Here is a 13,041-nt window from a genome sequence, read left to right on the forward strand (position 1 = left end):
GGAAAGCAGAAGTCATTTTTAGAATCTCAGGCCTCAAACTGTTTTCAACAGAAAAAAAAACAGATTATTGGGGAAAATCAATGTGTGTGTGTATGTGTATGCATGTGCACGAGTGGGCAGGTGACTGTGTGTGTCTATGTGTGTGTGTAGGATAATTGTCTCACTTTCCCACCCATTCTGTCCCTTGCCTTTGCATGCCTTTCAATAATGAGTACAGATATGTCATGGGAAGCAAGAATTTCCTGGAAGGATAAATCATCAAGTGTTTACTGCCTTTACAAAATGACTCTTTGCTTTACAAAAGGATTAGAGAAGTAGTCCTTTTAATGGCCAGCACCTCTGATTCATATAAATGTGACTTGATTGATAATATATATTGTATATACAATGTTTCAGCAGGTGAATTGATGTGTATGGTGGGAGATTCTATATTAATCTTCTTGTTCTAAAATTTAACAATAAACATACTGAGCGAGAGCATCACCGATATAACATGTCGGATGACATGAAGAACAACCCCCCACGTCCGTGGGTCATTGGAAATGACAGCAAACCATGACACAAAGATGATTAGAAAATTGCCTGAGGACTTCAGGCCAGACTGTGGCAGACCCAGAGTCTCTCCCAGCCTGAGTCTCCAAAGCCTTGGTTTATGGTGGTGTTAAGGTGGTTTTTAACACCAGTCAATTAGATGTTTTTCAAGAAAAGCCTGTATATGGAGAAATAAGATGTGATAACAGAGGACTTTCCAGTATGTCTGAAATAGGTTGGCCTAAGTGAGAAACAGACTTAATCCATTTTTTTCAGTGCTCATGGGAATCCCTTCCTTCTCTTATGTGTCCAGGCCATTCTAGGGGGAGGAAATGATGCTTTACTAGTTGATAAAACAGAAGAAGGGGCTTTCTGCTAAGAAGCCTATTTCTCAGTATGAGTTCCTCCTATATCTTTACTTGATTATGAATATCCCCTTGAAAGTTCATGGGGGTGTGCCAGATACAGGGTCTGTTCGAGGAATGGACAAGGGGCTCAGAGAGTTATCTTGGATTCTAAGAATTTCCGAAAGTCATGACATTGAGTTCTCATTCTTTGCCAGAGCCGCCAGGGCCTGGGATGAGAGATGGACTGTGTGTGCACTAGTAAAGGGCTCTCTGAGAACCACAGCAGTGGCCTGTGTCAGATGGCTGGAAATGAAGCCTGGCATAAGCACAACGTTTGCTTGATTTCTACATTAAGCAAGAACTCTGAGGCAGGATTACAACACTGTGGACAAATACGAATAAAACCAATCGTGTTACCAAAGGCCACAGCCACACAAGACAAAGGAGAGCCTAGGGGATGGGGGGCAATAACCAAAAAAAAGAGAGAGGGAAAAGAAGAAGGAGAAGAAGAAGAGAGAAAGAAAGGAAAGGAACAAGAGAAAAAACTAGAAATATCAGAGAAGTTTTTCATTAGTGTTCTGATTGTCCTGTGGCCTGAATTATTGGGGTAATTGCCTTAATGACTCACCTCGAGTGTTTAAGCAGCCTGCATACAAAACAATAGGGCAAATGCACTAGAAAAGCCCCAGTAATTCTGGGAATAATTCCCCAAACGGTTGTTTTATAAGAACTGCTTTTGTCTAAAATAGCCCTCTTCTGAACATTTACCCCAGAGCATCAACATCGAGCTATTTATATTGATCTGCGATTATTTCATATACGTCTAAAATTAAGTGTGGGTAGTTGCAAAAACATTGACAAGTCAACTAAAGTGTGAATAGTTAAAATGTTACCCTTGAGCAAACATTGCCAAAAATAGAGCCCTGCTCATTAATGGCTATTTCACCGGTTCAAAATTAATTTCTAAATTTAGTGTGACTGCTTCTTCCTATTCAATGGAACCAATGAAACCTGCAGCATCTAATCTCCCACTTGCTGCCTAAAGCCTTGAATCCGTTCCGGGTTGACTCCACTTCATGTTTTTGTGCTGCTGAGAAACACCATCCACCCACCGCCCCCCCCCAAAGTTGGAATCATGCATGTTAGTAAGTATTTCAGTTATGCTATTGACGTCAATGGAGTCATTAAATAGATTGCTGGCCCTCCCAGAGGCAAATCACTGCCAGGGACCTAGATACAGACACGTTTTTTTTTTTTTTTTTACAAAGACAACCATCAGGTTTTGCTATAGCAGTAAGCCAGAGAAAGGGAAAAGTTTACACTGTAGCAGACCTATCTCCAAACACAGTTTATTTTTTTCTTTTGCATTTTAGTTCCGGCCTTTCTTTCTCTTTGGTTACAGTAGGCTCAGGCGATGCCCAGATATTGTTGCCTCAGTGTTTTGTGTGCAAAAGCATCTCCTGTCATTGAGACCGTGAGGGGTGGCACCCCACTTCTGAAAACGTGTCTCACCTTTAGCTCTACACAGCCCATCTTGATGTTTATTTGGTGGCATAAATCGTCTGGGCAAACCACTATTGTCTGCCAGTAAGGCTGTGTTTGACATATAGTTCCCTGAATAAACAGTTTCTTCTGAACACGCGCGCACACGCACAACTTCGTCCTCTCTGCCACTTCTGTCCGCTGGTGGCCACAGCCCTTCATCTATGAATCAACCTTTATGCAGCCTGCACGGTGCTGCGGCAGCGGGGCTCTGAAGCAAAGGGTGGAGGAGGAGGCTAGAAAGAAAGATTCACTTCTCTCCGCTGCCTCATCTGCAGAGCTGCCGCAGGAAACAGGAGGCTGCCCACGTGCCTGTGTCCTCCCAAACCCCAGCTGCTGCCTCCCTCAAGCCTGGTCATGCAGCATCCAGGCATGTGGGAGAGAGCCTTCAGGAAATGTCTGTCTGCTTCTGGGTATTTCTGACAGCTCTATTTACCTGGACAGCCCCAGGAGTCAGAGCCAAAGATTCACCTCACACCTGGACGCCTCTCCCTCGCAGGCTGAGTTAGAGAGCCATCTTGAGCAGACAGCTTTCTTCAGATCGGGTCATCGGAACCCACCATGTTGGTTTCAGCTCTCATCTCCCTTTCTAACGGGCGCTCCACTACTCCAGCACTGCCCCATTTGCTTATCAGTTCGTGTGTGTGTATACACATACTTATATATATGTTTGTTTTTCTTTTTTTATTTAGTATGGACATAAATGCCAGACATCTGACCACCGTTGGTAACCCCTTTTGGTTCATCTGGAGGCCTGGATCCATCCGCCCTCCACTATTGTTCCTTCTCCTATATTACTGGCTCTGAGTAGTGTCTTCAGAGTCCATCCTTTATCTCTCTCTTCACCTCCAACAGCCAATTCTTGTAGCTGTTTCTCTAATCATCCCCTACCCCCTCCTCCTTAGTTCAGGGCTTCATCCTCCCCTACCTAAGCCATTATGTTGGTCCTCCCACTTGATCTGTTGTCCTCAGGCCTTCCCCATTGCAATCCACCCTCTATCCTGGTACTAGAATTACTCTTCTAAAACCATAGTTTTAGTTATAGTTATTTCCTTAGTTGGCTATCGTTTGCCTTCAACACAGGATCCCCACTTTTTACGAGTTCCTTCAGAATTTTGCTCCTAATTCCTTCTTTGTTCTCATCTTTCACTTTAAGCCCCATGCACAGCTGATGGCAGAGATGCCCTGAACATACTGTCCCTTAAATACACCAGGCTCTTCTTGCCTTTCTGCCTTTGTACATGCGGTTCCCTCTGTCTGGGCTGCTTTTCCCAAAAATATCACTCACATATTCAGCTCAGGGATATTCTTACATCGTCAAGTGAACCAGTTCTTTCCACTCACTGATTCTTGGATTCTGAGTCAGGATTCAACGAAATACATAGTCTCAATCCAGATCCTGATCTATAGCACATGCTTAGTAAATACTAATTCCTTTACTCATTCCCATCTTAAATATCCATTCCTTATTCCTTTAAGACTCAGCATAGATGCCATCTTCAGTATGTGCTCCCTGCAACTCATCCAAAATTACTCTCAATTATTAATTATTATCTCAAAATCTCAATTATTGCACTTGCCATATTATGCTGTATTTATTTATTTAATTTTATTCCCTTTTAAACTAAGATTGTCTCAAGTTTAAGTACTAATGTTTTGTCTTTTTTTTATATCCCCAATTTATAGAACATGACCTGGAATACAGTAGATGCTCAGTAAATCTTTATGGACTGAACAAGTACAAATGAGCATATGCCCATGCCTGAATCAGAAAGGATTAGAGAGCTCATATTTGGCTTGTCTAAATATCTTCTAGCTCTCAGGCATGTATACAATGCTGACATTCCTGGCTAATCTTGACTACATGTAACTTTTTTTCACTTGAAGTAAGCTCTTTATCATCCATTACTTTGGGCAGTGTTAAAATAAGTATGATGAAAGTGGCAGTGTTAAAATAAATACAATAAAAAATGACTAAATGTGACTAGCTTATTACTTTCTATTATCTCTTAGTGCCTAGTACAGTGCCTCGCACAAGGTAGGTCCTCAATTAGTATATTGAATTGAATTGGGCTGGGAATCCCTGGGCCAATACCTTAGACAAATTACTTCTCTGAGACTCAGTTTTTTTTGTCTAGAAAGTGGACATTTTAATATTCTATCATGTAAGATTGCTGTGTGGGTTAAATGAGAAAAGGTATGCATGTAGTGGTTAAAAGTAAAGACTCTCGAGCCAGACTGCCCCTTTCAAATCCCAACTCCATTAGTATGTGGCCTTGGGACAAATGACTTAAACGTCTCCATGTCCCAGTCTCCTCATCTCCAAAACTTGGATAGAAATTTCACAAACCTCATATGTTGGTTATAAGGATTGAATGTGTGAACATACAAAAAGCGCTTAGAATAGCTCCTGACACGTAGAAAGGTGTCAATATTAGTATCATCTTATTAATCATGTTATGCAACATGTTTCCCATAGCTCCCCGCACATAGCAGGTAGTCAGTGTGTGAAAGCCCAGGCCTGCTGGCATAAGTAGGGAACCAAAACAGAAAGTCCTGTTACAGATCCGTCTAAAAGATTCTGATCTACTTCCCTTCTATAGGAATACAATCTAGAAGGCAAGCTGTCTTTGAAGTTTAAGATTCGTTTTCCCTGAAACCATAAAAATCTGATTATATGGAAATACATTTGGAGCTGAAGGTAGGACACCATACGAGGATGGCTCTTTCTCTTAAAGACAGATTGCAGAGAATGCTCAATTAGGACTCTGATAAACTGGATCATAGTTAACTGAGAGCTTTCTCTTGCATAAGCGTGAGAGGACTTCACTTTATAGGATAGAACAATTGCAGCTCTACAACTCATTACAGTTGTATTTAAACACAGTGTTCAGGTCTTGGTACATACCTGCACAGATACAGGCTTTTCAACTCGGGGAGCTCAGCAGAGATGAGCAATGGAAGCTGGTCCAGAGCTTCCCTTTGGAGAGAAGACAAAACCTACTAGCAGAGGCCAGCCTAGGGGAGGGCTTTGACTTCTCTTTTTTTTTTTTTAATTTTTTTATTGTTATGTTAATCACCATATATTACATCATTAGTTTTTGGTGCAGTGTTCCATGATTCATTGTTTGTTCATAACACCCAGTGCTCCATGCAGAACGTGCCCTCCTCAATACCCATCACCAGGCTAACCCATCCCCCTACCCTCCTCCCCTCTAGAAACCTCAGTTTGTTTTTCAGAGTCCATCATCTCTCATGGTTCGTCTATGGGGGCTTTGACTTCTTTTGGAAAGGCTCTTCTGCCCTCTCTCAGTTACTTCTCAGAATGGGAAGGCCCCCTCTTACCCACCTGCTTCTTTCTCTTCCCTTTATTGGGAGGGAGGAAGAAAAGAAGGAGGTCAGCGTTGGCCTAGAGAAGGATGAACGTGGATGTTGGGAAATGAAGGAGGAAGGAAGAGAACTTTCTAAGTTCCCTGTTTTCTCCCGCCCTGCATCCCCAAAACCACATGATCCTTGGGGGCAGGGTGAATTCTGCTTGCTTGCTTGCTTGCTTCTGATCAACCCCTGGCCAGCACTTTATGGAGTTGCCTTTAGAACTGTTCTCGGAAGCCAGAAGCATTTCAGAGAACAGTCTTTCACCCAAGAGAAGAGAAACAAAGCAGGGACTGTCCCCTTGAAATAGAGACCAGGCAACAGAACTCACTGGATCTTTTTCTTAGTTTATTGTCTTGACTTACTCCCAGCCAGAGCTGTTGACAAGTACCAAACGTCACGCCTCAGAGTTTTGTATACTTTCCTACCTCCCCTTTGGCTGTGTGCATGGCGTGAGGTGGGGCCATGGCAGTTATCCAGTCCGTTTGATCCATGGAGGCAGCCTGGTCAGTAACGCAGTCTTTGCCCCTACCCCCTCACTTGTGCATTGACTTCACATTTCTAGGGTCTAGTCTGGCTAGTACTGCTTGCCTAGCAAAGCATAGAATTTCAGAAGCCCACCTGCCTGCCTCTGAGTGCAGGAGAGGAAAGGAACTAGAAGTTATTCAAGTTCTGATATGTGCCAGGCACTGGGCTAGGCACTCTGCATGCATTATCTCACTTAATTCTCAACACTGAACTGTCCTGCAGATTGTTGTCCTGATTTCACAGATTTAGAAAAGGAGGCCCAGGGAATACATGCGGTCTTCTCAAGACCACATCATTAGTCAGTGACAAAGTCAAAACTGAAACCTAGGTCTGTATTTCTTGAAAAACAAATGCTCTTTCCTCTAGTCTAGACCATGCTGTCCCTGCCCCACCCCCATTGTAAGCCTCGGAAGTTATAACTGACGGAACGGGGGATGGTAAGCATTTCACAACAGGAGAGCAAACAAACATACTGAATTACCTACAGCCTTCATAATTACTATATAATAATTCCCTTTAATTCCTTTGTTATCTATCCATTTTATTGTAAGTAATAAAAAATGTGTAAATCTTAAAAAAGGTGTCTCATACATGTCCATTATCCGTTTATTAATTTATTCCATAAATGTTTATTAGATGCTTACTGTATATGTGACACTGGAGATATAATAGTGAAGAGAAAGAATTTAGAGCCTGACCTCATGGGCCGTATAGCCCAGGAAATATTAAGAAAATAAATACAAGATTACACATTTGATCATTATAATGAAGAAACGTACAGAATACTATAATATTGCCTCACCTGTAAAAATGGGAATAATACTAGTATTTACCATTAGGATTGTTGTAATATTTAAGTAAGCTCTTATACATAAAGCATTTAGAATACTGCCTACCAACTAGTATTATTTAGCATTTGCTCTAATTATTATTATCATTAGTTATTATTGGAATTAATGTAGATTAAGGGACAGGGAAGGCCTTTGTAAATGACCTGGAATTTGCGACCTAAACACTGAGTGGGAGCTGGGTGGGTAGAGACAGTAAGTAACACTTTCCAGGTGCTCCAGCCTGAGATCTGGATCAATAGGGTGGTAGTGAAGAGCAAGGCCAAAGAAGCTGAGAAAGACGAGGTTGAACAGAGCATTTGTAGGCCATGGGTGAAACGTGTAGATTTTATTCTTAATTATGTGGGAAGCCATTAAGGAATTTTGAGAAGAAGATTGATGTGATCTGATTTGAATTTCAAATACAGCACTTCTCCCTGGGCCACAAGTCTGGGCTGCTGGCCCCTCCTGTGGGCTCCCAGGGACGTGTGCTTTCTCTGGCGCAATACTCGGCACCTGCCCCTTCCATCCACCTCGTGGCTATGCAGGCGAGCTCTGGATCCAGACTGGCTGAGTTTAGTCCTGGTTCTATTCCTTTCTTTCTGTAGGACTATAAACAAGTAATTCCACATCTTTGGGCCTTCATTTCCTCATATGTACAATGAGGATGATAATGAGACCTTCAGCAGAGAATCGTCGTGAGAGCTAGTTTAATATACGTAAAGGGTTTAGCACAATGCCGCACACAGAAGGCACTAAATAAGTGTTAATACTTTTTAGTGTATTATAACTGCCTATTTTCTTGATTACTTACACCTCTACACTGTGTACTCAATGCCTGGCACAGGGCAGGTGCTCAAAAAATATTTATTGAAAAACATCATTGAGGGGCGCCTGAGTGGCTCAGTCAGTTAAGCCTCTGCCTTCGGCTCAGGTCATGGTCCCAGGGTCCCAGGATCGAGCCCGTATGGGGCTCCCTGCTCAGCGGGGAGTCTGCTTCTCGCTTTCCCTCTGCCCCTCCCCCCACTTGTGTTCTGTCTCTCTCTCTCTTTCAAATAAATAAATTAAGTCTTTTTTTAAAAAAAATGAAAAACATCATTGAAAAGAATGAACAGTGAAAGAGAGGTAATGCAATGAATTGTAAGTAAAAGAAGAGAAGGAAAAATGGACTTCTTTGAGTTGAGGGTAGATTCCGATGAGGGGAAATTTGCTTATGGGGACAGAGAAACTGAATGACTTTGCAACTGCCCCGCTGCTCTAGCTTTGGGGAACTTGAAACAACCTCCGTGAGACAAAAATATGTTTCAAGATCTGTGCTGCCAATCTGGATTGCCATCTGCACAAAAAGAAAATTGGGCTCCTGCAAGAGCTGCTGCATTCCCTCAGGCTACATGACTATCTGCCTGGAAGGCGAAGGTGAAACCTCCAGAGTTCTCCATTTGCTGGCTTTGGAGGACAGTCCCGCGGAATAAGAGCATGACACTGTGGCTTCCTTTCCAACCCTACATTGCTAACAGAGGCTCAGCTCTGTGAAGTAAACTCACACCTTCAGTGTGATGCATAAGCATTGAGAGAGGCTTTCCATGGCTTTGCATCGCTGGGGGGTCTTAGGCTTTCAGTGGCAACCACTGCTCTACATCTCCATGCAGGACAGTGCCTGTCCTGACAAACAGTGAGACCTTCAGATAGCCCCTGTGCCGTTGTCTGCCGTGTGTGTGTGTGTGTGTGTCGGCGGGGGGGGCATGCATGCTGGTTATTTCTTCTTCTCTCATTGCAAATTTAACTAGTCTGTCTCTCTTCACCTGGAGATCATTTCTAGGCTTCCCTCTGACTGGCTGTTTTCTCCATGCCCCTCACGCTTCCAAACCACCTTCCGTCCAGGCCTCTTAATCTGACTCAGAAACTTACCTATGGAAAGCCTTCTACAGTTAGTCTTGCTTATTGTAATAATGGCCCACTCTTTATATATGGTATTGGGGCATACATGTCCCGCATTGATTTTTAAAAACATAATTGTTCGTTATGCCATTGGCATATGTACATCCATTTGTTTGGGGTTTTGTGTGTTCCATAGCTAAACATTTTTATTATGGCCTGCTACCACGGAGGGGAGTAGGGAAGTGCTAACTTGAATAAGACTCAGAATCTGATCTTGAGTTTGCACCATCTGGAAATAAAAATGTAGAGTGAAAGCTACCTGGAGATACAGACTGTATCAGTCAGGATTGTCCAAAGAAACAGAACCAGTGTGAGAATATATATACATATATTTATGATTTATTTTAAGAATTTGGCTCATGCAATTGTGGGGACTGGCAAGTTTGAATTTCTGGAAACTCAGGCAGGAGTTAATGCTGCAGTCTTGAGGCAGAATCTGTTCCTTTCCAAGAAACTTGTTTTTGCTCTTAGACCTTCAACTGATGGGGTGAGGCCCACCAACAATATTGAAGGTAATCTCTTTCATTTAAGGTTCACTGATTGTAAATGTTAACCACATCTACAAAATATCTTCACAACACCTAGATGTGTTTAATCAATATTGATTAAAAAGCCAGGTACTATTGCCTAGCCAAGTTGACACATAAAACAAATCATTAAAAGGACCAACCAACAAATAAATAAGCCTGTCCTGGGTATCAGACCAGAATTATGCCCAGCCCTACACAAATAAAAAAAATATAAGATCCAGGAGAATAAAAATCTTTATATTCTTTCTGACTAATGGAGACTTTACTTCAAAACACGGTAAAATAGCCATTCTTCCCAGCTCACAGAATTGTTTTGAAAACCATGTGATGGTTTGAAAGACCACAAGGGCAACTTGTTTGTATTTTGAACACCCCGACAGTCCCCAGCAGTGGTGACACACCTACTAAATGTTGGTGACACCACAGAGGCCCCACATTCTCACCTTTCTCTCTGCTGAGCAGCTGCAAGAGAAAAGAAAATCTTGGGCTTCAGCTCTACAAGAATGCCAGTCATTCTGTGCCCTGGGTCTGGAGACCATGACCTATTACTGCAAACTCAATGGGGAGAAATATCTCAAAAAGTGGTTGATTTAGCCAGAAATATCTTAGAGTGAGGTGAGCCTCCCCTTTATGTATATAGTACTTGTTTCCACAGAAGGGGGTCTAAAACATTCATATCCTCTTGAGGAAATTTGATGTCAACCCCATTCTCTAGGTCATCCGTGAGACACTCTCTTTCACAAACATGGACCCTAAAACCTCCTCACGCCCGTGTTTTCTCTGCATCTTGTGTTCCTGCCACTGAGAACGCACACATCAGAGATGACACCTCCGGCCCCTTTGCTGAGCCCAGAGCCTCGTGTCCACCACAGCGCCCAGCTTCTGGTCTCACCTCCGCAGTCCACATCTCAGGGGGATCCCTGGGTACTTTACCTGTGAGCCAGGTGGCTCCCATAACCACCTCTGTCTGGAACATCTCAGACCTATGATCCTGCCTTCAAGGTGCAATTTCCTCCTCACCTCATTTACCTTTTGATAAAGAAGTGCTCTCAGCAAATTACTAAACTGAACCAACTATGGATGCTTTCTGGCGTTCAAGGAATTGACATCTCAACTGGTTCTTTCTCCCCAAATCCTGCCTTTTCTCCTGATCTTGAGTCAGTGGTTTTACTCAAGTTGTAGAAACACTTACCTTTACCTCCTCTTTTACTGCAACAATGGAATGTGCTCCTTCTATTTCATTTTCTGATTTTGTTGGTGGGATTACTTACTACCCCCTACTCCTCAGGTTTCTGTGGAGGGGAGTCACTCTGATTTTTAGCAGGGAAACATGTTGGGGAAACATGCCCTTTTCACCATTCTGTGTTGTCAGGGAAAAGAGGAGAGTTACACTGGGTAGAATTTGTAGCGGAGACCATTTTTGCCTCAGTGAACCATTTAGCCCTCTAGAGATTTGGCAGAAAATGGAATGTGTTTCCCTGGGAGGTGGTTCATTCTGCGTGCCCTGCTGGAAGAGCACGTCTAGATAGATGTAGAAAGTTTAACAGGAGATTCTCTTATGCAGAAGAAGGGCAGATTCAGCCAATTCTGAGATTTTCCCTGCATTCTGAGCCTATATGATAGAACAGTGGTTGGACAAAGCAGTTTCAGTGCTATACTAGCCCCAAAGTGTTTTCTTTCTTTCCAAAGAATGCACTCTAAAACGTTTGTTTCAACCATAAAACATGGAGGAGAAGTGTTAACATAATATTAAACCCCTGCTAAGTATGAGATTTGCTATTAGGAATTACAATGAGATCTTTTCCTCATCAACAACCCTTTAAGAAGTCATTATTATCTCGCTTTTCTTAACCAATGAAACCATGCCCCGGTGAGGGCAGCTACTAATATAAAGACACTCAGCTAGTAAGTGAAAATGCTAAGATTTGAACCCCCGCTTGTTTGGCGCCAAAGATACTTGGCACTAGTCCTCTGTGCTGTTAAATACATAAAGTGCTGTAGGTGGTGCCCACACGGGTACCTGTCTTCAAGGTACATACACACCCTTGAGGTAATGTTTACATCTGCTGCTCCAATCATACTCGGCGTTCTCTGGACCGTGCCCTCCTTTTCCTGTGCTACATTTAATCTACTCTTTTCTCCAGATTCTAGAACTATAGAGAATTTAAAAGAAAATGTGCTTCAAGCCCTTCAGGGAAAGAACTGAGCCAACAAGGAGATGATAGTGACTTTCTCTCTTCCGGGAATAAGTCCCCTTCACTGCAAGGTATTTTTGGTATTGAGTAGGACATCCCAACAGGGAAAGAAGGCAAGAGAGAATTTTTAGAACGTAGCAGAGCAGTGGGAAACTTATCTCCAGAGCATTACTCACTGCTTAGAAGATGTCCCCAGCCTCTGACATCACAAGGAAAGAGAGATTTCAGATCTGTAGTGAAACTGGGGTGTGCCTCTCTTGAACACAAGGAGGCAGCTGTCCAATTCCAGGCTGGCTCTGGAAAGTCCCGTTTTGAATAATTTCCTTCTGATGGTGTTTTGTTCAACTTCTTTACCTCAAGTGAAACTCTGTGACTTAAATGAAAGAGCACTGAGCTGGAACTCAGGAAACTAAATTTTAGTACCAGTACCAACCAGGTGTGTGACCTGAGGTAAATCTTTTAGCCTCAGACTTAGTCATCTTTATTTTGAATTAGTTTTGAGTCTTTGAGGGTAGAATCCAATCTTATAGAGCCTTCAAATTTCCAAAATGGCTCTTGGCCCAGAAATGGTTAGTGTGTAGGTGTTGGGGTGGATAATTTTTTTGTCAGAGAAAAAATAACCCCGAAGCTAGTTACTGGTGAATCTGGAGTTCAAGCCCAGGTCTCTGGTCTGGCTCCTAAACCTGGGCTTCTTCCACCCTTTCCTACCCTGACATTAGGCCATATTATTGTTGCATAACACAGTGTATCTGTATTCTTTTCCTACTCCCTGTCAGCCTTGCGGCTGGCACAGTTTAATGGCAAATGGTCATTGAGTGGTTATGAGTGCTGGGGAAACAGAAATGGAGGGGACATGGCCCCTCACTGAAGCTTAGAAGAATTCTCATGGGGAGTTTCTGGAGCCAGACTGCCTGGGTCCCAGTTCTACTACTTATTACACTAATTACTTCTGAAACCTTCTGTAAACCTCAGATTCTTCATCCTCATCTTCTCATCTTTAATACTTTCCTCTTAGGCTTATTATGAAAATTAAATGAGTTATTTCATATAAAAACACTTGAAATAGTGCCAGTCATATAGAGCAATGAATGAACGAATACGTAGTTGTCATTATTGTTACCAGTATATATGTTGGGTAACTCCCTTACACCAGGAATCTTAGAAGGTTGTAACAGGGTCTTGTTCATTGGCACTTAATAAATGTTTGTTGGATCCAGTTATTTAACAACTA

At 42.6% G+C, this 13,041-nt stretch overlaps 1 protein-coding gene across 4 annotated transcripts in view; it reads left to right on the plus strand.

The window, feature by feature from the left end:
• The window catches only part of PDE4B (phosphodiesterase 4B), a 520,481-nt gene that overhangs the window by 423,240 nt on the left and 84,200 nt on the right, over nucleotides 1-13,041 (plus strand). Inside the window, exon 5 of one of the 4 annotated variants that reach the window (XM_027619965.2) lies at nucleotides 2,802-2,817. The exons of the other annotated variants lie outside the window; for them this stretch is intronic. Within the exon in view, the coding sequence (XP_027475766.1) occupies nucleotides 2,802-2,817 (16 nt within the window). The remainder of the gene's footprint in view (nucleotides 1-2,801; nucleotides 2,818-13,041) is intronic. 4 annotated transcript variants of the gene reach the window in all.

Source organism: Zalophus californianus, chromosome 4, assembly GCF_009762305.2.
Source record: "Zalophus californianus isolate mZalCal1 chromosome 4, mZalCal1.pri.v2, whole genome shotgun sequence".
NCBI lineage: Eukaryota > Metazoa > Chordata > Mammalia > Carnivora > Otariidae > Zalophus > Zalophus californianus.